General features: G+C 52.1%; 8 protein-coding genes across 8 annotated transcripts; 4 read left to right on the forward strand and 4 right to left on the reverse strand.

Moving 5' to 3' along the window:
• Positions 1 to 1994: 1994 nt before the first annotated feature.
• Z519_00844 (uncharacterized protein) lies at positions 1995 to 3917 on the reverse strand (the record flags this gene model as incomplete). The annotated part of the gene is made up of 1 exon (XM_016758601.1): positions 1995 to 3917. The coding sequence occupies one exon, from the start codon at positions 3915 to 3917 to the stop codon at positions 1995 to 1997; it is 1923 nt and encodes a 640-aa protein (XP_016625850.1).
• Positions 3918 to 5302: 1385 nt separating this feature from the next.
• Z519_00845 (uncharacterized protein) lies at positions 5303 to 6347 on the forward strand (the record flags this gene model as incomplete). Its single annotated transcript, XM_016758602.1, has 2 exons — positions 5303 to 5368; positions 5469 to 6347. The coding sequence occupies 2 exons, from the start codon at positions 5303 to 5305 to the stop codon at positions 6345 to 6347; spliced, it is 945 nt and encodes a 314-aa protein (XP_016625851.1).
• A 3098-nt stretch (positions 6348 to 9445) lies between these two features.
• Z519_00846 (phosphoribosylaminoimidazole carboxylase, ATPase subunit) lies at positions 9446 to 11260 on the reverse strand (the record flags this gene model as incomplete). Its single annotated transcript, XM_016758603.1, has 1 exon — positions 9446 to 11260. The coding sequence occupies one exon, from the start codon at positions 11258 to 11260 to the stop codon at positions 9446 to 9448; it is 1815 nt and encodes a 604-aa protein (XP_016625852.1).
• A 545-nt stretch (positions 11261 to 11805) lies between these two features.
• On the reverse strand, positions 11806 to 12156 carry Z519_00847 (uncharacterized protein; the record flags this gene model as incomplete). Its single annotated transcript, XM_016758604.1, has 1 exon — positions 11806 to 12156. The coding sequence occupies one exon, from the start codon at positions 12154 to 12156 to the stop codon at positions 11806 to 11808; it is 351 nt and encodes a 116-aa protein (XP_016625853.1).
• Positions 12157 to 12808: 652 nt separating this feature from the next.
• On the forward strand, positions 12809 to 17021 carry Z519_00848 (uncharacterized protein; the record flags this gene model as incomplete). Its single annotated transcript, XM_016758605.1, has 2 exons — positions 12809 to 16111; positions 16161 to 17021. The coding sequence occupies 2 exons, from the start codon at positions 12809 to 12811 to the stop codon at positions 17019 to 17021; spliced, it is 4164 nt and encodes a 1387-aa protein (XP_016625854.1).
• A 527-nt stretch (positions 17022 to 17548) lies between these two features.
• On the forward strand, positions 17549 to 19085 carry Z519_00849 (uncharacterized protein; the record flags this gene model as incomplete). The annotated part of the gene is made up of 2 exons (XM_016758606.1): positions 17549 to 17578; positions 17697 to 19085. The coding sequence occupies 2 exons, from the start codon at positions 17549 to 17551 to the stop codon at positions 19083 to 19085; spliced, it is 1419 nt and encodes a 472-aa protein (XP_016625855.1).
• A 189-nt stretch (positions 19086 to 19274) lies between these two features.
• Z519_00850 (uncharacterized protein) lies at positions 19275 to 19846 on the reverse strand (the record flags this gene model as incomplete). The annotated part of the gene is made up of 2 exons (XM_016758607.1): positions 19275 to 19781; positions 19838 to 19846. The coding sequence occupies 2 exons, from the start codon at positions 19844 to 19846 to the stop codon at positions 19275 to 19277; spliced, it is 516 nt and encodes a 171-aa protein (XP_016625856.1).
• A 2624-nt stretch (positions 19847 to 22470) lies between these two features.
• Z519_00851 (uncharacterized protein) lies at positions 22471 to 24970 on the forward strand (the record flags this gene model as incomplete). Its single annotated transcript, XM_016758608.1, has 2 exons — positions 22471 to 24837; positions 24890 to 24970. 2 exons carry the CDS (start codon positions 22471 to 22473, stop codon positions 24968 to 24970), a joined length of 2448 nt encoding a protein of 815 aa, XP_016625857.1.
• Between the last annotated feature and the right edge of the window lie 670 nt (positions 24971 to 25640).

Raw genomic sequence — 25640 nt, forward strand, 5'->3', positions numbered from 1 at the left:
GGTCTCGACGGTGCACGAGTCCCTGACGCTCAAGCTGAAGGTAAGTCACGGATCAACCCAAAGCCCATATCTACCACCGAGCCGACTCAACTTGTAACATAGGCCACTCCTCACCCTCTCTTCCGCTCAAAACGAGTCTGTTGGCTTCCGAATGCAGACCGGCCAGAGGCTCGAGCCTTCATCAGTCACAAATATTCTACAGGACCTGACAAAGTTCCGGTTTCATCGTTTGCGACAGCATGAGCGAATTCTTGCCTAGCGAAAACAGGATGGTGGTGCTGTAAAACCAGATTAGAGGAATATAGACCCACGAGGACCACCAAACAGCCCGGCTCTTATTATATAGCACAAGGAATCCGTTCGACGACCCTGGCCGATCGAGGACCCGGATCTGCGGGAAAACCTCTCGCAATCACGCTTTACCGACCATGTTTCGTCCTTGTCAAGCTGCCAGACCCTAAGTGTACGAACTCAAGAAAGCAGGCCATCCCTATTCACCTAGATCCATTCAACAACTGTAGGCAGATTTGGCAAAACGTCACCGCAGCAGGTATTTCCCCTGAATACTTCAAGCATGTCAAGTTCCCAACTGTTTGCGAAACATGGATTCACCCTGTCATGGCATGAAATTGGTTCGGAGCTGTCAGTCAGAGTATCGGCATCTCGACAGAGGATCGCAAAATGAAGCGAGTGATGGCCCGGTGGCCACAGTTTACCAGCGAACCAGACAAATGTTTGAGATGGTCGTTCAATTCTGGTCACCCTGAGATTAGAGCCGGGTGGTTTAGAACAACATTGGTAGGAGTCAACTTTCATTTTGCCTGTCCAAGTTTGCCCAAGGACCAGGGTTTTCTGAGAGGAAGCTCGAAACGGATACAGATGGGGTGACCGGATCCACCTGATGCCGATGAGGTTGTGGTCCGGACCAACTGTTCGAATCTGGCCCAATTTCCATAGCCTTACGATCATGATGTCCCTGCTCGGGGGAGTTTTGACACGGACTCGGTGCCTTTTTGAGTGATCGAAAATGGGGATGGCGAAGACCCTTTCGCACTAACAGAGTGGGGAGAAGAGAAGAAAAAAAGAAAGCACTAACCACCTACCACATCTTCGCAGTCGGTACTCGGAGAGAATGGAAGGTGTGGTATGAAGACGACCGAGATGAGGTACACCGCAGACCAACCCTTGCCCGCCCTAACTACAGTACTTACTCGTACGTACCTGACTACAGGACGGAGTGCCCAACTACGGTACGTGCTCCGTTCTTAGGTTCTTGGATGTTGTGGAACTATCTATAACAGCGGCTAGTCATGTACGGATATACACTTGACGAGGCAGCCATGCACACTCTGAGCACTGCTAATGCTGGTTGACACTCGAATTCTGCATGGCACCTACCTACAAGTAAGTACCGATGAAACTAACTTGTACTCCGTAGGTACATGCTGTACCCGTAGCGGTGTGTTTGTGCACGTTATCTACCCAAGTACCGAGTTCTTTTGTGCACAGTTGTATTTCTAATTAATGCGGACCTTCGGGGAAATTTCCACGCCAATGCCAATGCAGGGCAATGCAGGGCAAGGCAAAGCAATACAACGACCTCTTAACTTTGATACCCCGTTAAACTGAATTTACAGCACGGAATGGAATAATGGCATAGAACTGTGTGCTTTGCTTTTAGTGGTCTGAACAATCCGTTCAACCTCAAATTCTTTCAATTTCGAGGTAGGTCGCTCGCTCCCCCTCACTCACTGTTCTCATATTCAGGCCGTTGGTACAGTAGCTAGACATCCAACCAAGTCTATGGCAGGAGGGTATCAAGCGGTATAAAGACAAAGATCCTTGGTGATTCCCCTAAAAACGCCGTGCCCCCCAAAATCCTGTATTGCAAAGGGTATCATGATGCTGGTCATCAAAGGACTGTAAACAAATTCAAAGGCATCACAAGCGTCGCATCCGTATCCGTGTCTCGTCGGCACATCCCCTGCACTCGTCTATAGATCGTTGTCGCCTTCCTCTTCTTCCAGAGTGGACAGACGTAAATGGCCAATCTTATCTCCACTGCCCAGCCAGTTCTTGACCACACACGGAGCGGTCTCAGGCCCCTGACAGATCTTCTTCCGCCCTAGATTCTTGAATTTGGGGCCGAGCGGGCCGTTGACATAGTGATACTGTCCGGCGAATCTATATTGCCGTTTATCACCCAGAGGATAGAACTTGTCACCCCAGCGTCCGGCAAAGTTGAACCAGTTGGTAGGGGCGGTCGGCGTGCGGTTCGATGACCGCAGTGTGTCGTTCTTGTAGTCATATGTATAAGCGTGCGAATTCAAAGCGGGATCCCATAGGGGGCCGCGGTCAGTCAGGTCATGAAGGATACCCCAGGGCAGAATGTAAGGGTGTGTGCCGGGAGTGGCATACATGGCATGAGTGCCATAAGCGGAATAGATGATGGGTCGCTTCCCGATTTTCTCCACAGCTTCGTAGCTGTAGGCGGACCCGAAATTGTGCTCACTGAAGAAAACAGCTTTGGGCTTCCCGTGCTGAAAGCGAATGGCGGTGTGCTCCCAGTCGCCCACGTGATTGCCAAATCGCACGTTGAGTACCACGTTCCCTAGGTTGAAGCTGTAGAAAAAGAACCAAAAGGCGTCGACGATGCCATGGCCCTTGTTAACGGTGACGAGGACAGCAGGCGCGTCACTCCGGCCCCCTCGAATCCTGTCGGGCGGCGCATGATCTGCAGTTGAGCGTCTCAATTCATGGTGAACCCGGCGTGCTGCCTGTGTCTGCTCTGATTGGCCCGAGGCGGTCATTTGAAAATCATCACTTTCCTCGAAACCATCCAAGTCCGGTGCAAACCATTCTTTCGCGTCGTCCAATGCATTCTTCACACCTTGGAGATATGTCTTTCCTGGTTTGTGGACCCAACCCTCGTTGTCTTCGAATGGGTCATCTGGCCTCGACGGTCCTGTTGGGATGTTCTTCTCTCCCTCCAACCAGTCTGGCCGTTCTTCCACGTTGTCGTTGCTAGTCAGATACACCCACCGGCCATTGTCCCACTCGTTGAGATCGTCCAAGTTCTGAAGGGACGGATGTTGTTGCTCGGATTGGACCGGGGTGTAGTTCAAGGTCGGGGTGATGTGGTAGAGGTGCTCAGCAATGTCACACGGCCAGAACTGTTCCCCCGAGTAGAGGTGAACCAGAGGAGCATATTCCAAGACGTAGTTTGGGATCTCCCTCAGCACCCGTTCATCACGAGTCCAGTCTTCAGGTCGATCATTGCCCTCAGTCCAGGCATGTTGCCAGTCCCAGTCGGGGGTGGGAACCACCAAGCGTTCTCTGTGATCTATCGAGGGACGGTGGCCGAACTTGTCGTGCTCTGAGATGTAGTGCATGTGGAACGCACCGCAGACTCCCAGCCAGCGACAGCATTTCCTGTCGAGCCAATACCGGGAGGTAGCAATCCAACTGGACTCCTCTCGGTCTTCGTCTTGCCAAATAAATACCTCTGGACGGGTTGCCCGCAGGATGCTGTTGGCGCACATGTAAAATATTATAGTCGACAGCACACCAATGGTGGCCTTTGTCTTGACGGGACCCATCTGCTCTTCTGCCTCCAAGGCCTTCCCGGTCACCGTTTCATATGGAGAGTGGTGTTGAGTACTGCTGGGGTCGACGGGGACGATGACACTCGAGGGTACCGGATCGACGTCAGTGTCTGAGGGCGCCTGCGCGGTGAGGAGAAGTTGGTCGTGTGCTGGAGTGACCCAAGCCGCGGGGGAGGAAGTGGTGGAAAATATAGAGGGTTCCGCCGAAACGGTATATAATGATCGAGTAAGCGGTGGTTGGCTGGCATGATGCGACCCCAAGGCTAAGGCCACTGCACATGAGAGCGAACCCGAAAGGATTAGCCAGAACATCACGAGGGAGGCAGTCTGACAACAAAGGAAGGGATGTGATTTGATCACAGCCTCATCCACCCACGCGGATGTTACGGCGAGAGCGGAAACACGGCCCAGCAAGGCCCCCGGAAGAGGGACGCGGTGACTGCATTGAGAGAAATATGTCTTAGCTGATGGCAGGAGGGACAGTGCATTACAACGAGAAGAGTAGCGCCATTGACTTTTTCATCATAATCGCATTACTCTCCGCCGCCGTAAGCTACCGAAGAGCCCCTTCTGCTGGGGGAGGTGGTTGCCTTGGGGGGTGCTGGGAGTCCTGCTGCCATTCCGCCAACATCCGCACACCGGATGCGTAATACAGTAACAGAGCAAGGAAAAGAGGGCATTGACATACTCTTGGGTATGATTGGCGATTGAGACGCAGGCTGACCGAATGTCCGACTTTCCGAGGCGGGTTTGGGGGTCTTTTCTGTTTTCGTTTGGATCTTATCTGCGTCTGACTGGTGATTGGCGGGGCTGCTAGTTTAGTCAGAGGACAGTCTGTCAGTCATGCTGCTGGATGAGCGATGGCACGAGAAGAGATGAAATGCACATGCCAGAGATGAAGGCAAGTGAAAAGAAAGTGGGAAGGGAAGGGAAAGACAGGAAGAGTGAGAAACAGAGGGAATAACGGGCAGCCGAAGCAGAACGTGACTGGCACAGACTCGCCCTGACTCGTCATTTGCTTTCCAAAGGTTGCCAATGACTTCACTGGCCTCGTCACACTCCGGCCGCTAGTCCGGCGTCGAACTGCGCTGGCTAAACGTAGCGACGCCCTGACCCCCCCCAGCAAACCCCAGCAACGTAGAGCCTGATCCGGACTTGGGTCGGTTTTGGTCGGTGAACCACCAATCCACCTGCCGTGCTTTGGCACCTTCTCAAGCCGCTGATCTTGACTTGTTTCATCGCCTGTCGCTTGCAGCTGGCCGTTTCAGCCATCGCTCAGTTTTCTCCCTGTCTGGCGAGAAGATAAGAGGCGCCAGAGCGGGGGTGTGGTGGGTGAGATCTCCAATGAAGCCAGTAATTTATAGCACGTTGGATCTCGGAGGATATCGATATAGCTCTAGTTCTGCAAGGGTGTGGTGGTCGAGAGGCTGGGCACATGCTGAATTTGGTCATGGATCGAGCAAGGGAACGTTGAGGGGTGAGAGGGAGGGGCGAAAGGGAAGGGTAGGAGAGACGTCGAAACATGTCATTTGAAATATTTATACAAGGTCACGTGGTCATCAAGAAAAACTCGGGCGAGAACCCCAAAAGCGAGTAAGTGAACAAGTGAGGTGACTTCTTTCCATCCCATCCACACCTCGACCTCCCAAAACAATCTCTCGATTGGTGCATGATTGTTGGCGTGATGATCAGCCACCATGAATCACCCCGAAAACCCTTTAGAAGACGATTCTGAATATGAATACGACGACACTGAGACAGAGGTAGGGACCTTTTGCGATTGAAAAATCAAGACGTCTTAATTTTGACGGCCCAAAAAATCCCAATAAGTTGTTCGCTCCTTGACAATTTTCTTTCGCGCAGACCTTCTTCGTGGATATTGATCTCTCCTCCTTGAACGCTAACATCAAGTCCAACCTCCCCGTACCTCCCAAGCCCGTGACACCGGCCAAGAGAAAAATATCCAACCCTGACCCTGACACGCCTGCTGGTCCGGATGAGCCCGGTCCTGATGCTGCTGTAGAGTCCGGCGCAGAAGACGCGCAGGGCTCGACGCAGAAACAACCACACGACACACCTCCCGGGAATGGAGAAGACGATGAGAATGCACACCTGCCCGCTCCGTCACGTGTGCAGATTCTCGACCTAGAAACGGTCAACCCTATCATCTCCTATCAAGGTCAGGTGTATAGCTGCATGTGGTCCGATATGGTCGGTACAAACATGTTCTTCACTCATCCGGGGTCGTTGGATGCTGCCGAGGTTCTGCAATCAACAGACGACTACGACCTGATCAGCATGTCTCGCATCAAGCTGGTCAGCCAGGCTGCCAAAATGCTGAAGAAGGAGAAGCCAACGAAGGAAGCGGGGATGGATGATCAGGTTGTCAATGACCAGGCGGGTGGGAGTAACGAGACTTCTGAAGCTCGAAGTGCCGAAGACCAGATGAGAAAACAGGCATCGTTCTTGGAAAAGCTGATGGAAATCAAACGACAGCGCGGTGAAACTGATGCTGTTCGCACATTCGTGGATGAAAAGACGGCATCGGTTGACCTGGCACTGGTGCATGAATCACATCGGGACGAAATCCAAGACTTGAATGCGAAAGTGGTTCGGGGAGATGCAGACGCTCTCGCGAGGTTGCAGGAAATCTATTCTCATTCTGATGGCAGGGCCTCTCACATACGAGAGTCCTCTGAGAGATCTCCGGAGGCCCACGACGAGGCCAATATAACTATGTAACAGGAGGAAAACGCCAATGCTCGCTCGCAAGACATCGTTGTCATTACCCAAATCCAAGACACACGTAATGCAAATTAACAAGCCATATGAATGACAGCGCGGAAACAAATCCCCCCAAAAAAAACAAAGCTCTATTCAATAGCAACACTCATGAGGCCCGAAACGCCATGCTGAAATCCCGACGTCTAGCAGGTCTGCTTCTCGCGGGTCCAATGAACTGGTGAGGGAGGGGGTGGAGGAGGATGATGCTCGGGATACTGTCGTCGATCGGAATAAGAGACGAACTTCGGGCGTGGAGAAGCCTCGAAGGCTTTGTGCATGTCGCGGCTCGACGTCTCCGAAGAGAGCACGGTGGAGCGGTAGGAGATGCGTTGCATGGTTCCGGATATGGGAGGGATGGTCGAGGTTTTGATCAATTCAGACAATGTCAATGGACAGAGATGTGTTCGAGCTGCCAAAGGCTGGTCAGTATTTAATTCATGCAGACCCAACATTATCGAGGCAATGATCAACTCACGACACCTGGTGCTCGGCACTATTATTTTTTGTTAGCCGCAGTGATCGGCAGTTGCTGCAGGTACGATGTACAAGGCCGCGAGGCTGGTGAGTGGTAAGTGGAATAAAGGTGGACGATGATAATTGTCGGTGAGCTAGATCAACAGTGAAACTGAAGACTGTTATATCAGGAGACTGAGTGATGGTTGAAGGAGGGAAGAAGTTCAGATACAAGGGTTGCCTTTTTTTTTGAGGGAGCCTGGATCAAATATACCCCTTCGCAAGCCAGAGTGGGAGTGGGAGTGGGAGTGGGAGTGCTCAGCAAATGTTCGGGTTCACCAAAATCTAGCGGTCAAGGCGACGTGGGATTGTCGCATTTCAAACGAATCCGGCTGGACCTTGCAAACCCCCCAAAAAGCCACCAGAGGTTTCCCCGGAGCGCCACGAGGCGCGCCGGGCCAGGGAGCAGGGAGATGGAATGGACCCGAGCCAAAGGACCCAAAGGCTAGGCTAGGGGGCTGCAATGGTCGAGCCGATTGCAATCCAATCAAGCCCATTCGGTCGGTCATTGACTGGAAGCTCTCAAGACCATCCAAATCTTGGTATTTGTTCTGTACACGGGGTTCGACTGTGGTTTCTTCTCTTTTGGGGGTTCTGGGCTCTTTGTGGTTGGTTATTCTGGGCCTTGACTGAGACAATTGTTTGCCCTTCATTGGTATGCATCAGTGGAATCCGTGAGTCGATTGATCGCCCCCCTTTTCGTCCTGCAAGCTGCAAGCCTCAGGGTTGACGTGCTCTTGATCGATTTGAAAGAGGATCCGACGCAAGCAAACTTGTCACCCTCCCCGTATTTCGGCTAGGCAAGGTGGGCAAATCCATCCCCGGTGCTTTGGGAGCTTACTTGTACTGTAACAGCCCAAGTGGAAGCGAGTTCCGACTCGTACTGTAGCTATGGCCTCGTATGTAGTCCTGATCCACTGGTCGCTAACTGGAGAGTTGAGACACACGAAAAGCTGCACCATCGTTTTGAGGCTTGCAGAGCTGCCAAGTCACAAACAGCTTACTTGATACAAAATGCCCTTTTTCCATACACTCCATCTCACGCTCGTATTATCCCGCCTTGAGGAGGTCATCGAATCCCGGTTGCCAGCTTTTGGTGATTTTCCAGGTTTTTTGGTGACAGTAGTTGCGTATCCCCTGGTCGGGTTGGGGGACCCGATGGAATTTGAAAAGCGAGAAAGCTTGCCCCAGTCTCCTCGGCCGCCGTTTGGGTGACGCGCGGAATGGACAACCCGGGGAACCAAAAGCGCGACGGGCCTTGGAGAAAAGAAGATCAAAGGTTAGCAGGTGGAGGTGGATGTCACCGCAGGACGGGGAGATGACGGGTGGCGCCGGATGTCACCAGCGCCCAGAGCCCCATTTCCTTCTCTTGCTCTTCCTTCTTTTCCTTAGCTTTAAGCAAGATGTGGGCGCAGAGGGGCTTGTTTCGCTGGTTATACTGGAAAGCTGTGCTCCGTCTTCGTGTGCTGTACTCCGTATGCGGTACCTTACTCGCACTTGCTGAACTATGCTCTGCATCACCACCGCGCGCAATCGAGGGTAGTGTAAGTGCGAGGACATTGATGCCCAATACACAGACCGGGCGGCCAAGGCGGGGGGACATCCCAAGGAGTAACTGTGGTGAAGGGCAAGGAATGAGTGTGTGGATGAGTGAGTGAGGCCTGGACACGTCGACTGGTGGACTGTGGGCACAGCATTCACGCATTCATTGCAGGGGCGCCGGGGAATGCGAGCTTCTCCGCATAAAAAACAAAATTACCGCAACCAAGCGCAAACAAGTAAGCCCTTGCGTATAAATACCTGAGGCAGGCAGTGATTGTCGGTCGAGGGATGGGGAATGGGGGAGGAGGAATGAGGAATGAGGAATGAGGAATGAAGAGTGGAGGAATGCAGAAACGAGGGCCAGCAAGGGGATCGCCCTTTGTATCACCTTATTATCAGCAAATCATTCTCCTTCACACCGGGCCTTGCACTGACCACATTTCCTCCGCGCTGTCCGTGGAACTCTGCTTGGTAGAGTCTTAGACTTCCAAGAAATCTGGTCTTATGGTTGTAACCTGACCTCATCGTTTTTCATTTCCTGGCCTTTCGCTTGTCGCCGCCATTTACCTCCTTCGCACACCCCAACCTTGTTTGCCCTGCCCCATCCCGAGAAGTTACACACCGATGATGCTGTGACCTGTTCAACTGCCTGCTCATTCATGAGGCCGTTGTGTAACAAAGCATGGGCTACCTTCCCGGAAGCAACAGTCCGGGAATGTGTAAGATGAAGGGGTAATTGTTTCCTGCTTTTTGGGGGGGGACCAAGGTCAAGAAGACAAAGGGTGGCCCTGGCTGGTACGAGGTTCCCACGTTCCCCAGACAATTCAGTGCAACATCGCTAGACATGGTGCTCTTTCTCCTACGGCTTACTTCTGCAACAGCCCAGGAGGATCGAGTCTTGGGCAGCAAGTGTGTCAAGAACTCAACAATGCCGCGTCCAATATCCCATTTATCCCATCGAGGAGTTCACGATACGAAGACCATCCCAAACGTTGTATCATTCAACCATCCAGTTTCTTGTAGACCTTCCAGCCTTCTCTCTGCAACCGGTGCTCCTTCTCCATGTTCTCATCGTCCATCTTGTGCAGATGATCAGCTACCCACTTCCGTGCCTTCTCATCGCTTGATCCTACAATCCTCGCCGCTAGTATCGCCGCATTGACAGAATTCCCAATTCCCACCGTCGCCACAGGAATTCCGCGTGGCATCTGCACAATACTCATTAAACTGTCCAGCCCATCCAAGGAGCTGGCTTTCACGGGCACGCCAATTACCGGCACAGTGGTCTCCGAGGCCATCATGCCGGGCAGATGTGCTGCCCCGCCCGCCGCGGCAATGATGGCTTTAAATCCCCGACTGGCCGCAGCCTTGCCAAAGTCGAGCATGTACTGTGGCGTGCGGTGAGCCGAGGTGATGTGTACTTCGTAAGGGATGTCCATGGTGTCGAGAAGCGCTAGACCCGGGCGAAGTGTAGCCAGATCGGTGTCAGATCCCATTACCACGGCAATGACGGCTCGAGGAGGCGGCGCAGGATTCATATCAAGAAGCTCTGCCCGAGTCTTGAGAATTGAGTCTGCAGATGGTTGAATGGATCTGTCGTTGCGATGCACGCGTATGGCGTTGACCATTTGAATCAAAGGATGCATTTTAATCTCGCATTCCGATAAGCTTGATCCGGTGATTGTGATATGCCCCATCTTCCGTCCTGGTCGGCCTTCGCCCTTTCCGTAGAGGTGGATCTTAGCGCCTGGCACGTCTAGGGCGGCTTTGGCGACCAGCATATGCGAATCAGGCTGTGGTCCTCCGAGGATATTCAACATCATTGCCGCCTTGACTGTCAGTTCTGTCGCTCCGGCTGGTATCTTGGAGGCTAGGTCCGGCAGGATAGCACGGATCTGTGCTTCAAACTGGGACATGTGACAAGCCTCGATGGTGTAATGTCCCGAGTTGTGCGGTCGGGGCGCAATTTCGTTGACGAGCAGACTGTTGTCGGGGAGAAGGAACAATTCAACGCCGAAGACACCGGTACCGCGAAAGGTGGAAACAGCACGCCGAGCTAGGTCCTGTGCTGCGCGTGCCACTTGCTGCGAGACATCCCGAGGTGGAACATAAACAAGCTTGCAGATACTGTCTTCATGAACGGTTTCGACGGTAGGGTACGCCAAGGTGTTCTTCTCCCACGCGTCTGGATCGTCTTCCTGGGCTGTTTTCACAACCATGACAGCGAGCTCCATTTTGAAATGCACCCATTTCTCCGCATACAGAGGCCGTTCCGCCAGGGCCGAGATGGCAGGTCCTATATCAGATAGCGACTTGACCGGGAAATTACCTCTCCCGTCGTAGGCTTGGGTTCGAGATTTCAACATAAAAGGGTATCCAAGCTTGTCGCCGACATCTATCAGCCCTTGCTGCGACGAGTGGGCTGCAGTGGATTTGGAGATGGGTATTCCATACTTCGCAAAATGCTGCTTCTGCGTAAATTTGTCCTGGATCGTCCTAACTGTGTGCCAGCTGGGTTGGAACCTAGACCACTTGGTCCCCTCGACATACGGTCTCTCCGCTTCTAGCTCTTCAAGAATCTTGGTGTCGACGTGCTCGATCTCATAGGTCAGAACGTCGCACTTAGAAGCCAGAGCTTTGACATCGGACGCATTCGCAAAGGATCCAGTGACATGCTTGTCAGATTTTACAAGATATTTTGCTGGAGCGTTGTCGACGTCGAGAATTCCGACCTGAATATTGAGACGGTTCGCTGCCTCCACTAACATGCGCCCCAGCTGGCCACCACCGAGGACACCCACGACATGGTCATCCATGATTGTAGTTAGGATTGTGATTCTAAGAATAGTCGTGCAATGAAGAACAAAACCTTCAGTCGTGCTCCGTGACGTGGCAAGTGAATGTAAAACGACCCACTATTGCTGTTTCTAGCTGACTCCGGGAACTGAACTAGGTGCAGATGTACAAGTAAAGAAATGGTGGAATGCGGAAGTGAGAAGTTGGAAAGTCGGGGCGGAGAGGAGGTACTTATACTCGCTAGGTGGCTCGAGCAAAGATTTCTTAGGTCGTAAGTCCGCGAGGACTGCCCACCAGCCAGAGTCAAAGCGGTGAATATGCTGGGGGTCCAGCGAGTTTCCTGGCGCCTCGTAATGGTTTGACTCTGCAGTATCTTGGGTCGACTCAAGGACCTCGACACCGGGACACTTGGATAATTTGTCGTGTGAAGATTTGGTGTCGACTCGATTTTATCTGACGGCTCAACTTCGGTCAACTCCGCTTGCGCCCTACCGCCATTGCGCCCTTAGCACTCCGGCTGCGCTGCGGACCATCATCAGCCTGCGCACCACTACTCCCTACTCCTTCACTCTATTCCATGCTCCTTCTTCATCCTCTCCAAGTTTGCCTGCCTTGTTGCAATATCCTCCCTGACCTCCATCTTCATTTTCTCCGGCTGATGGTACAGCACCACCAAATACCGGTTCCGAAAGTTGAACCCGTTCAACTTGTCGCACGCCTGTTTCGCGTCCAAGACGTCTTCATAGACCACAAACGCCGTGCCCTTTGTAGTATTCGATGTGCCTAGGCGGATCTGACGTATGGGACCGAATTTTCCGAAGAGATCGAAGAGGGCTGGGGTGTCGATGTCGTAGGCAAGGTTCTTGACGAAGAGGATCCGATTTGCTTCCGGGGCGAGTTTGTTGCTGCGCGACATTGTAGAAGAGAAGGGCGAGAATATGGTGGCACCTTGAATGGGAGGGAGGTTATCAATGAGGACTTTTGAAGAGGGCGTGGCGTGCCTTTTGCTTGGAAGGATGTTGGAAAGAGGCAAGAGGAGAATTTACGCCAAATTGGTAAGTCGCCGTACAGGAGCGTGTATCAATGTCTGAAAGACGGTCAGCTATGGTGCGACTGTCACGCTCGCGGGATGGATTCCAATGGTAGTCAGAGTTCTTCCTAGGCACGGCAAACAGAATGATCACAATGGGAAGAAGAAATGTGTTGTTGAAAGCTGCGCGGCGCAGAGAGAAAATATGGCGCTGTAAAATTATGTGGTAATCGCAGTACAGGTTGTATTGTCACGGTTCTGCTCCCGTCTGTCTGCGTTCTACCTCGACCCTACTGACCCAACTCCGGACAACCACCTCGACTGTGACAACGCTTCGCCCACCACCCAACGACAGTCAATCCTTTGGTCATTGCATCTGGCCTCCTGCCGGAGGTCAAATCCCCTTATTCCCCAATGTAGCCATGCTCTTGTTGCCCTCCTTCTCATAGCTTCTCGCCGCTCGACTCGCCAACCCCGCCTCCGCAACCAGTTCAGCATCAACAACGACTGATCTTCCACCCGCCTTCGACGGTAAATCATGCCTACCTCAACCGTCTGGCGCCGCAGCCACGATCTGGCAGCACCGCAGGGTGCGAGCCCTCTGCGCCCATCCGCCGAATTCATTGAGCGCCTTTCCCCTGATCCCACTTTCGGATCCTCTACGCTCGACTACCCTTCGCTTCTCCTACGTCCTTCCCCCGAAAGCGGCTTCTCATTGAGAGGACTCGGCCTCTCCGAAATTGGAACCCTCAAAAACCATGAATCCGCCGCACAACCAGATCACCTATACTACGATCAAGACGGCGCCGCCCACGTTGCGGGCAGGACAAAAGGTGGCGCGGGCATACATAATGGACGCTCCAGGGTCGGATCGCTGGATTGGGCAACGAGAAACGCCCATCCTGTCTCGGGCTTCTTGCAAGACAGTCGACGCATACATGGAAAGGGACATACGCGCTCCGGCTCTACGATCGATGACCTCGCGACCGCCGCCATTGCAACTAGCCCTGTTTTGGCTGAGGCAAGCACCTTTTCTCTTTCAAATGGAAGTCCATACACTGCTACTCGCCCTTCTACATCTTATATCCGTCGCTATAGTCATGACGGTCCATCAAATGGTCCGCCCGCGAAGCGCATCAAATCCGAGCGATTACCCAGCCTCGAATGGTCGCCTCGCGCAGAGAGACCGAAAACGAGCGGTGACTATGGCAGCAAACCCGAAGTCGATCACGAAGATGCACTTCTACTGCTTGAGTTGAAGAACGAGGTCAATTTCAAAAACCATACAAATACCCCCAAGCTTGATACGATGATTGAACACCAGCTATCGACATCTCCTACCTCTCCCCAGTCACCTTCAACCCTACGGAACCTGCGAAGGAGCCCGACCGCACCACTACATCAGAGCATGAAGAGTCGGTCCGGAGAACAGTACATGTTTGAAGGACTATCCCATCCAGGGGACGTGTTAGTTGCCGACGGTCCCGAATCAATACACATAGAAGCTGCGATTGGGGAAATGGTTCGGGATGCTCAAGCTCGGGGGAATAGAGAAACTCACGCCGCAGTTGACTCTCTGCCACCAGTAACCGAAGAACCACTTGAGTCTACACTCGCTGAAACAGAGCCACTGCCTAAGAAGCAGCGTCAAATCAAGCCGGAACAGCAAGCCGAAGTCTGCGCTGCCTGTCAGCGTTTGCAATTAGACGCTGTGGATGACGATGACACTTCTACGTTCTGGATCAGTTGTAACGCATGCAAACGCTGGTTTCATGCAGAATGTGCTGGTTTCAAGACAAAGGCAGAGGCAAGAGGCGTGGACAAGTATATCTGCAAAGATTGCGAACCGATCCACGGGCCGACCACATACGTGCGAAAGTCGTCCCGTCCTAGGACTGCCATTGACTATGCCGGTCTCAATCAAGGAGTGGTCAAGTCATCTGCAGAGACGTCGACTCACCACTACATCCAACCGCTCAAAGAAGGCAAGATGAACATCCTACCGGATGATTTCGCTCGAATCAGGCCAGAACTGCTTACAATGGAGTTCATGGAAAATTTTGAGGGATTCAAACGGCCCTTTGTGGTCCCAGCGGAATGGAACCCTCGATTTGGCGTAAGGCCGGTACCTGTCGAACGCGATTCAGATCCGCTCGCGAAAGATTCCACAACTTTCACACTCATCAACAGTGCAGGAGGAGAAGCAGGTTCCGATACCGCGTCACCACTGGAGATCGAGGAAGAAGAGGTTATTGATTGTGGTCAGGACTTACTGGACATGGTGATTCCACGCGACTTGACAGTCCGAAAAGTGGCCGAGCTCTGCGGCCCTGAGGAATCTGTACCCGTGATCGATGTAAAGTCTCAAGAGACCAAGGGCCATTTCACGCTCCAACAATGGGCAGACTACTACGAGCTCGAGGGCGAAAAGCCTATCCGAAATGTTATCAGTCTCGAAGTTTCACACACTCCACTTGGCAGACTTATCCGACGGCCCAAAGTGGTTCGAGATCTCGATCTGGATGACCACGTCTGGGAGGCTGACGCGGAGACCCGGATCAAGAAAAAACCAGTATCGTTCTATTGCCTGATGTCTGCTGCCGATAGCTACACGGATTTCCATATTGATTTCGGAGGCTCCTCTGTTTACTACCACATCCTGCGAGGTAGGAAGACGTTCTTCTTCATCCCGCCAGAAGACAAATACCTCAAGAAGTATGAAGAATGGTGCAACTCTGACTCGCAAAATGAGACTTGGCTTGGAGACCTGTGTGGGGGCAACTGTACAAGAGTTGACCTTCACGAGGGAGATACAGCGTTTATCCCCGCGGGTTGGATTCATTCAGTTTGGACTCCCGAAGACAGTTTGGTGATTGGCGGCAACTATTTGACCCGCTTGGACTATGAGATGCAGTGCAAGGTCGTCAACATCGAGAAGGTGACCAAAGTTGCCCCCAAATTCCGCTATCCATATTTCCAGAAAGTAATGTGGTATGCGTTGATCAAATATCTCGATGAAGATCCGCTCCCCGAAGAAGTGTTGAATGACTTCCACGACGATCCCGACTATGTCTTCTTGCGAGCAAACCCGATTTGGCACGAAGTCGGAGAGTTTGAAAATATAGCGGAGCCTGGTGATCCAGCTTACAATTCGAGGTATTATCCGAAGTCCGAGGTGAGCGGTTGGCCAGCACTACGAGATTTTCTGTATCGTACAGCTCGAATAGATGCGGGTTTGCCTGTGCCAGACATTACCAAGAGACAGATCGAAGCTGTCAAGGCGTCTATACCCAAGGGATATGGCGATCCACTCGTGATGATTAAAAACTTTGCAATCTGGTGTGCTTGGAAGATTGGCAACACCACCGCACCAGACTGGGTCTACTCGGATTTTGAATTGGATCTAGAAGCGGCAGAGAAGGCAAAAAAACCCGAGCCAATCCGTCCGTCCGGGGAGCGAAGTTCACCTCGAAAAGCAGCACAAGCACAGGCACAGGTGCAAGCGCAAACTAAGGCACAGACGCCTGCCAAAAGCGGACTCAGAGGGAATGGGTTGAGAGTCGCATGTGATCCTTGTCGAAAGCGACGTATAAAATGCCGACATAAGTCTGGTGGCGAAACACCTCGCCGAACGCCAGAGATTCGACCAAGAAGCTTCTCTAGCGCTGATCATCATCCCCTGGCGGGCGCTGGGGCGTTCACCAATGGCACCATGGGGGATGCTTTATCTCCGGAAGCACGAATATCGGACGGTGTTGGTACCGAAGTGACACAATCTGACCCTCAGTCATCCTCGAAGAAAAGCCGGAGCAAAGCCTGTGAAGACTGCAGGAAGAGCAAGGTAAGTGATCTCGAGAATGCAGCATTATCCTCATACTGACAAGGCCTAGCGTCGTTGTGTACATGATCAATATGGCCGCATCGATCCTGCCAAAGTAGCAGAGCCCTCGAAGCCCCGTGGATCGGCGAACGCGAAACGAGCCACGCATGCCAATGACGAGGTTAGACAAACAGGACTAGAGATTGACAATCTAGAAGACTTAATTGATCCCGCCTTGACCAATGGTGACGCCTCTCAATTAGCCAATGACGCTAATGAGGAGGCGTACCCTACGCCAGGACCTTCGAAGAACGAGTGCCTTGCTGACGATACCAAACACGAAGACGGGGACGTTTCCCTGACGAACGGGATCAGTCAAGAATCAGTGCCAATCGATCCGGCCTTAGGGAATACCGAGGAAGAAGCAACACCCATTAAAATTGAGCGTGATCAGACTGCAGTGTCGGCGGATTCGAATCGAAACGGCAACGCGGCCACTCCGACTACGATTCAAAATGGAACATCGGTTAAAGGCGAGTTTTCTGGTGCTAATCCTTGGTCGCGTGGGTCGAGGCAGTTGTCTCGGCAACCCAAGCAAGTAGAAAGATACACGCCCGAAGACAAAAGGTCGCCCAGCAAGCCATATCCAAAGCCGCAAAGGAACGATCGACGGGCTTCCAGTGCTGCAAGCGCACAGACAGTGGTGACGGTCATCAAAAGCGAACGCTCATCAAGCAACACTTCGAGTACCACGCACCAAATGGCCGGCATGATCGCCAACAGACGTAGTGCGTCCCGCGAGGCCTCCGTCCGACCCGTTAGCAGAGGAAGTACAGGCGGAGAAAGCGACATGAACGCAGACGAAAGGTTTGCCAGAGAGCTTCAGGCGGCTGAAAATGGGTTAAGGCGACGGACCAGTATGAGGGCTTAGAAGGGCTTCGGCTGAATGTCTAGGGACAGCGTGTTATGATGACATGACAAGGAAGATGGCGTTTAGATGTGACAAAGGTTGGGATGAAATAGGATTGATGCAGAAGGCAATTGCACGTCGGCTTGAGGACGGCAGCGGAGCAAGATTCAGTGGCTTGGGGAAATTTTTGTGTCTGATTTCCGTTCGTTGCAATACCCTCGAAGCGCGAAGGGTACTTAAGGGGTTTATAACGAGCTACCCAATGTACATTTTCCCTGGTTTTGATCTACTCTGTACACACACCTCAGCTTTGTGTACCAATTTCGATAGCCCTGCACGTGACAGGGTCCGTATTGGACCGAGCGGACCAGGTGACGAGCACAAGTGTGGGGTAAGGGACCCGACATAACATCATCGCTCAATCGCTCACTGAGGGATAAGCTCAACATTCCTCCTTCATCCAACATCCTGAAGTATTCAGTGTCTCTCTCCATCATCCGGTTCGTCCTTTTCAACACCATGGTGCAAATGAATTTTATGTCATGACCATGGCGAACTTCATGTATAACGGCCAACTCGTATGTTCGCTGCTCAATCCTCGTTTCCACTCGGGGTCAACTCCGCCTTCTCACTCCACTTCTCTCTTCTCTCCGTTAGGCCAGGAGCAAAGACTAATCAATGTAATTCCCATTGCAGGATGTTTTTGAACTATTCCACCTCGTCCAAGAAGAAGATGCTTCCCACCGATCTTCACGACCCCGAAGATCCCATGCCCTGGATGCCCTAGGCCACGGCCTTTCGGGCTCCTTTGGCGCCGCAATTTCCAATGCGGCGCTATACCCAGTTGACCTCATAATAACGCGCCTCCAGATACAGCGGCAACTCCGCAAAGACCAGTCACACCCTGGCCAGGAGGAGTATACAGGCTTCTTTGACGGCCTGCAGAAGATTTACCATCATGAGGGAGGGATAGCGGGGTTATATACGGGACTGCTGCAAGACACGGGAAAGACGATCGCGGATTCCTTCTTGTTCTTTTTGATCTATTCCTTTCTAAGAGATCGGCGGATCGCCCGGCATGCGAAGTTCAAGGGCGGCAAGAAAGTCAGTCTGCCGGCGCTGGAAGAGTTGGGAGTTGGGTTCATTGCCGGAAGTTTTACAAAGTTAGCAACGACCCCAATCGCAAATATTGTCACAAGGAAACAGGCCGCTGCGTTGATCAAGGCTTCGGAGGGAGGACTGGAAGAGTCTTCTACGATGACAGCAACGAGGACGCCCACAGCCCAAGAGATCGCCAAAGACATCCTCTCGGAAAAGGGCCCTATGGGATTTTGGTCCGGCTACTCGGCGAGTCTGGTTCTCACACTGAACCCAACCATTACGTTCTTCCTATTTGAAACGCTCAAGAAGATTCTTCTACACAGCGATAAAAGGCACAACCCACCACCGAGCCTCACATTCTTACTTTCGGCTATCAGCAAAGCCTCTGCATCGTCAATCACATACCCTTTCAGCCTCGCGAAATCGCGCCTACAAGCAGGCGGGGCTTCCACGCAACGGGAAGATCAGGACGAAAAAGAAATTATGAGTGAAGACTTCAAACACGAAGAAACAAGAAAAGCCGCGCGGGCCACAATCTTCAGCACACTCCTCACCATTGCACAAACTGAAGGTGTTAGCGCTCTTTACGAGGGATTACAGGTCGAGGCACTAAGGGCCTTCTTCTCCCACGGAATCACCATGCTTGTGAAGCAGATCATCCAACGCTTCCTCGTCAAGGCCTACTACCTCGTCTCCATCATTCTCGGACGCTACAAGAAGCGCCGTAGCGCAAGTGCAAAACGATTGGCAGAGAAAGCAAAAGCCAGCGTCGAGTACTACAATCTTGCAATGGCGCGGGCGTCCGAGAAGATTGAGGAAGCGGCAGAGAAAGTAAAGGAAAGCGTGGGGAAAAAAGCGAACGAGACAGCAGAATTTGTGGGAGAGTACGTGGAGGAGGATTCCGAGTTAGGGGAGAAGTGGAAGGAGTTGTACGGAACAACAGGGTTGGCTCGGTGGTTCGACAAGGTGAGTGACGAGAGATGAGACGTCCTCTTACCTGCCTCATTGCAGAGGGACTTGCCAGCCTAGATGAGGAGGGTCTTCAGAGCAATGTATAACGGCAGAGCGTCGGTGGATGGAATGCGAACATGGAGCGGTTTGGTGCCTGTGACTTGACACGGGGACGCGGTCGTGCCGGATCCTATACCATGGATGAAAACAATCTTTTCCAGTTCAGCGATACTTGACCTTTTGGCCACCTCTTTTTTCCATCTTTGTCTGCCTCTTACTCTGTGCCACATCGTCCCCCTCTCCGCCTCCCCCCGCCAGTCCTCCCATCATCCCCTTGACACCCCTCGCGGCACCAACAACGCAATATACGGCATATGCAGGAACGATCAAATAGACCCACCATCCACGATTCCCCACAATCATTACTAGGATGAGATTGATCCAGGTCCAGTACACAATGTCCCACATAAACTCGGTCAGGCCTTTCGCATCTAGATCCTCTCCTGCCTTTTTCAGGTCCCCGTTGGCATGATATGTCGGACGCGCGAGGATGTCTAGATATACTTCGAGGAGGAATGCAGGAGCGCTTAAAGGGAGATAAAGCCATAGGGATAGAGAGCGGCGGAGCGTGAATTTCAGGAGGAGGAACAGTGAGTGTATTGAGAGGGTGATGAGATGCGTCTGTCGGAGGCGGGCAGTGTTGCGGGTGGCGAGAGATTTGGCTGCTTTCTATGCAAAAACCACAGTCAGTGAGATCAACCCGATGGCGAGGAAGTGCAACCTACCTGAGCCATGATTGAGACAAAAACGAGCAGTTGGGTGGCAGGGGGGAGGGAGAATGCCTGCGCTTGAAAAGGATGGTGCTCAATGCGAGCGGAAAGCGACTCGCCGGGGCAGAATGGCTTACTGCTGGCCAGCAGCAGATCCACGCAGGAGTAGAGCCGAGAAACAAGTGTTTTGACAGTCTAGTCTTGTGTTGGCAGTAAAGAACTCTTTGATGGACAAATGGAGAGGTCGAACTGGGCTTGACAGGGTGAAATTTCCCCGCTGCGTCTACCTCGTATTACTGGGTACATAGGGTAAGTCTGACCACCAAGTTTTGCACCAACCCCGTTTTACACCACCTAATCGAATCGCGACCGTAACAGAACAAGTCTCAATTACTCAACTAACACTATCGTTGATGTGGAACACGTGTGTGAACGCCTCGATTGGGTCATTAGACGTGCCATTCCCGTTGTTTATAGACTGCCTAGTCCTCCGCGTCGTTGTCGTTGTCGCTCTCAATGTCGCCCATGCCTCTTTGGCCTGCTGTATAGTCTCGATGCTAGCAAAGGTCTCGTTGGCATTAATTGCCTTGCCTTTTTGTTTCCTGGCCTTCGATCGCTCTAGTTGAGACTCAAGCCTAGCGATTTGTTTATCCTTCTGTATATTCTCCCACTGTAAACGATCGAGTCGTTTAGCCGTTTTTCCTAGGAAGGTTCTCAGTGGCCTTGAGATCCCTTCCTGATGTGTTGCTCTGTGAACTGAATCGCTGAAATTTCGTCTATTACTAGGCGATAGATAGACATCGCTATCGAGGACTTTGCGCTTGCGAGAAGGTGGTGTTTGTGGCGTAATCTTGTTGGTTACGGCGCTAGTAAGAACGAGATTCGATCGAATTGCCTTCCGTGGATTCCATGGATAGATACCACTGGCGTTCCAGCCAGACTTGATATTGGCGACACTGAGACCTTCCTGGCTAGCTTTCTGATAGATCTGTAGAAACCTCGTTTTCTTTACTAGGCTTGCATCGTCGAACCTAGCTAGATTAGCGATCTGCGCTCGATAACGAGACTTAACTGGCGAAAAACAAGCAAGATCAAGTGGCTGAAGAATGTGACTCGAATGGGGTAGTAAGTAGTACACCACGATGTTATTTTGGTGACATTTCCACATAAACTCGTGCGTAACATGACTCTTATGGCCATCCAGTAGTAAAAGTCGATACTCGCCGCGAGTAGTCCCTTCTGTAGTTGTTTGAGGTAGAAAGATCTGATCTAGCCAGCTTAGTCCGATTTCGTTTAATGTCCAGCCGTTCGGAGAGGTTGTATATCGATAATCTGGACTAGACTCGTCGAACCAAGTAGTTTGAAGCGATTGACCTTTGAAGATGACTAGCGTCTGTAGACGTTGACCAAGGGCCGAGATTGTCTCAACGAGCGTTACCCATTCGCGTGTCTCGGGCGATTTTTGCAATGAACTGGTGGTTGTAGATGTTCCCACAACGATTTGATTGCTGCAAACGCCTAGGGCTAATCCAGATTCATCCATATTCTAGGTATGTCGAGGTTGAATTGAATATCGCTCTTTGATCGTCTGTAGATCCTGAAACCATTGTTCCAGAAGCTCAGGAAGTGTGCAATTAACGCGCTTAACACAGATCTTCCTGCCTACCTTTGAACGGATATCAGGATGTCGCTGAATAAACCGTGGTAGCCAATTAATTCCAACGCGTTCAGGGCCGCCATTTGCCTTACTAATTACACCAGCGAGATCTCGCACAGTGGAATAGCTAGGAGGATGTCCTTGTGCCTCAAGGTCGAGTATCCATCTCTTTAATAGTTCCTCCTGTATATTTGATAATATCTGCTGTGGTTCGTGGGATAACGCGGCCGATTGAGTGCCCTGTAGTCGGCGGACGAGCGTGGAGTGGTGGACATCGTTCGCGGCCGCGGCTGCGCGAATGCTAGGATATCGACGTGATTGATAGTCAGAGATTGCTTGCTGGATCCTAGCCTCTCGATTCGAGGCCATTTACGCGTGATTAAAGGCGAATTGGTTGAGTGGTAGTTGGTTGATTGAGTTGGTAGAGAGGTGGTGGGGTGGTAGAACGCGTGGTGTAAAACAGGGTTGGTGCAAAACTTGGTGGTCAGACTTAGATACACACAATATTATATATTGATGGTGCGGTGCCAGCCTCACCAGCCACAGTGTGCCGGCCCGGCCCACGCAGCCCTCGCAAACCTCGCAGCCCTCGGAGAGCATTCGCTGCCGTCTGCGTCTGCGTCTGCGTCTGCATCTGCCCTGCAAACAGAACCACAACAACACCACCACCACCACCACCAACTCTCACAAGTAACCGCCCGAATTCTATTCTATTGATACTCACACTCCCAACATCTTCACTTCACCTTCCTTCTACATCCCCCTACGGGCCTTGAGTACTTTTACTGACCAACACTGCCTTCCATGCTCTAATTAGCCATACCTGCAGCTTCAACGGTGGTGGCGCATTGTTTTGGGGAGAGCAGCCCTTTGGGAAGTTGAATCCATGACCTCTCGACCGCGTTTTCCTACGAGCCCCCGGACGTAATCGTCTCCTGAGACATATCCCTCTGCTTGTCTCAGATCGCTTGACTCGTCAGCCGATGCTGTCATGGCACCTACACAACACCATGTCGCCGCTCAGCTCCGCCAACTGATCTACTATCACCTCGACAACAACCTGCTCAAAAACGCCCTCTTCCTCGCATCCCGTCTCGTTGCCTATGAACCCCGTTCCCCCGAAGCGGCCTACTTACTCGCCTACTGTCAATTTCAATCGGGGTTTCTGAAAGCGGCATGGGACACTTCACGCGCTGCAGCTGTCAAAGGTATCCATTTGGGGTGCGCTTACGTTTTCGCTCAATCCTCTCTCGAACTCGGTCGTATCCTCGAAGGCCTCACTGCGCTTGAGAAGTGTAAACACCACTGGCAAAATAGAAACACGTGGGGTCAACATAATGAATCAAGACGACAGCACCTTCCCGATGCTGCGGCCGTCTTATGCCTCAAAGGGAAGCTGTGGAAAGCGCATAAAAATGCGGATCAGGCAGTGGAGTGCTGGGCCGCCTCTCTGAAATTGAATCCGTTCATGTGGGATGCATTCATGGGGCTATGCGACGCTGGTGCGAAGATCAGTGTGCCCAACATCTACAAGTTGAGCAATGAAATGGTAGCAGCCGCACATTCAGCCCAACAGCACAGTGCAAGGATCGAGAATGCTGCGGCAGACAAGGGCTTGGGTGCGATATCACAAGTACCATCAGATCCGTTTGTCTCGACCCAAAAGTCAAACGTGCAACAACCACCCGGAAACCCAGTGCTATGGGAGAAGCTTAACGGAAGTAAAATGAGCGTCAACACGGTCAGTGCGATTCTGGACGAGGAAGGTCTCGCTACTCCCTCAACGGAGGCCGAAGTGGAAGAGGGTGTCCTTCAAGGCGCTCCGCTCAACAATCAATACCACGAACCGCCGCCGGCACCAATAAGAAAAGCGAAGACCTTGACCGAAACACATGCGGATCCTCCTCCTAGGTGGAAGTCAGGATCTACCCGGATGAGGACAAAAGCAAAAGGGACATCGGATGATCCCACCACGGTCTTGCAAGACCCTCCACAGCCACCGCCAGCGGCACCTTCTAAGAGAACGGTGTCGGGCCAACTGGCTCCAACATCATCGCATGCTGCTCCACCAAGTATTACTGAAGGGACCAGAAGAAGTAACCGGCTGCTAAATACTACGAGGCCACCGAGTGCGAGTAGCACAGCCGGGAGCAAGATTTCATCTCTGGCGAATACGCTCGGCTTAAGGGAGGGGCGGGATATCAAGAAGGCGAAGGCCCCAGCTGCGAAGGGCAGAATAGCCAACGCCTCAACTGTGGGGAGAGTTGTGAGTGGGAATAGAACGAGAACCGGGTCGGCAGACCAAATGGACGTGGACGCGAAAGAACAGAAAAATGTTCCCAATGCAAATGCACCTCTTCCGGTACCGCCTCTGCCCACCCACAAAACACGAGCACCATCGACTGTGGACAAGGAGCTCGAAGCACTCCAAACTCTTTTGGATCTGTGTGGGAGAATTGCTTCTGCCCAGCTCTGCCTTTCCAACTTCGACTGCCAAACCGCTATTCAAATGTACAATGCCCTCCCTTCGTCCCAACGTGAGACACCTTACATCCTAAGTCAGATCGCCAAAGCATATTACGAACAAGCATCCTACAGCGAGGCCGAGAAATTCTTCATCCGCGTCCGCCAGCTTGCACCCACTCGCCTCGAAGACATGGAAGTCTACTCTACGGTCCTCTGGCACTTGAAATCAGAGATCGAACTCGCCTACCTGGCGCACGAGCTCATCGAGATTGACCGGTTATCACCTCAAGCGTGGTGCGCCGTCGGGAATTCCTTCTCACTCCAGCGCGAACACGAACAGGCATTGAAATGCTTCAAGCGCTCAACGCAACTCGACTCCCAATTCGCGTATGGATTCACGCTCCAAGGACATGAATACGTCGCCAATGAGGAATTCGAGAAAGCACTTGAAGCGTATAGAGCGGCGATCGCCGCGGATGGGAGACATTACAATGCCTGGTACGGATTAGGAAAAGTGTACGAGAAAATGGGCAAGTGGAATATTGCGGAGCAGCATTACCGAACGGCGGCGAAAATTAATCCCACGAACGCGGTGTTGATATGTTGTATCGGTCTCGTTCTCGAGAAACAGAAACATCACGAAGACGCACTGCTTATGTACACTCGCGCGTGCAGCCTGGCACCCCAATCGGCCTTGAGCCGGTTCAAGAAAGCAAGATGTCTGATGAGCCTAGGCCGGCCGAGGGAGGCGCTTGCCGAACTGATGATATTAAGGGATGTGGTGCCGGATGAGGCAAATGTGTGGTTTCTAATGGGACGACTGTACAAGACGTTGAGGGACAAAGCCAATGCGGTAAGAGCCTTTACCATGGCGCTGAACTTGGATCCGAAGGTATGTCTTTCCAGTTTTGTATTGACTCACGAACGACTAACGTGGGAGTCAGGCTGCTCAGTTCATCAAGGACGCGATGGAGAGTCTGAACGAGGATAACGACGATTATGACGAGGATGAAGATATGGACTGATGATGGTCGCGATTCTTCTTTCTCGGCCCTGAAGGCCTCCGCTTTCCGAGACATCATTGATGAGAGCCTGAAGCAAGGTACCGTCTGGCCAACAGCACCCCATTATCACCAGATTCTGCAATGTTGTATGGATTCCCAGCAAATCTCCCGATTATCATTCAAAGGATTGCCATCCACGTTTACGCAGTGAGCGCTGACTACTTATTGAGTTTACGTTATAATGTTTACCGGCAGTTCACGAACGGATGGATTCAATGGACCAAACAGTCTGCTGGAATGGGTTGAATTAAAGAGGCCAAGTCACGTTTGTGGGATACGAAAGAAGCAAAGAAGCAAAGAAAACGAATGGGTAGGATAGCTCTGTTCGGCAGTGGAAAGTAACCCTAGCCAGCAGGGCCACCGCATATCATATCGCAACAACCGTGACAGCAGCGAGGCGTGGAAGCATGCGGTGTGTCCACCCGGCGCTGTGCAGAGAGAGGACCTGTAAGGGCAGGTCTGAGCTTCTGTTTGCGCTTTCAGAAGTTCTGATGTGGATTGTTTTGCTCCAGAAAAACGCGCCTTTGAAGCTTTTTATCGAATTTCTGCGTGGGTGGGGATGCGTGGGATTGGGCATGTGTGCTTTCCGCTTTAGCGCAGCTTAGTACATGTGTCTTGCAAGGGTTGACTC

This window comes from Cladophialophora bantiana (assembly GCF_000835475.1).
Source record: "Cladophialophora bantiana CBS 173.52 unplaced genomic scaffold supercont1.1, whole genome shotgun sequence".
Taxonomy (NCBI): Eukaryota; Fungi; Ascomycota; class Eurotiomycetes; order Chaetothyriales; family Herpotrichiellaceae; genus Cladophialophora; species Cladophialophora bantiana.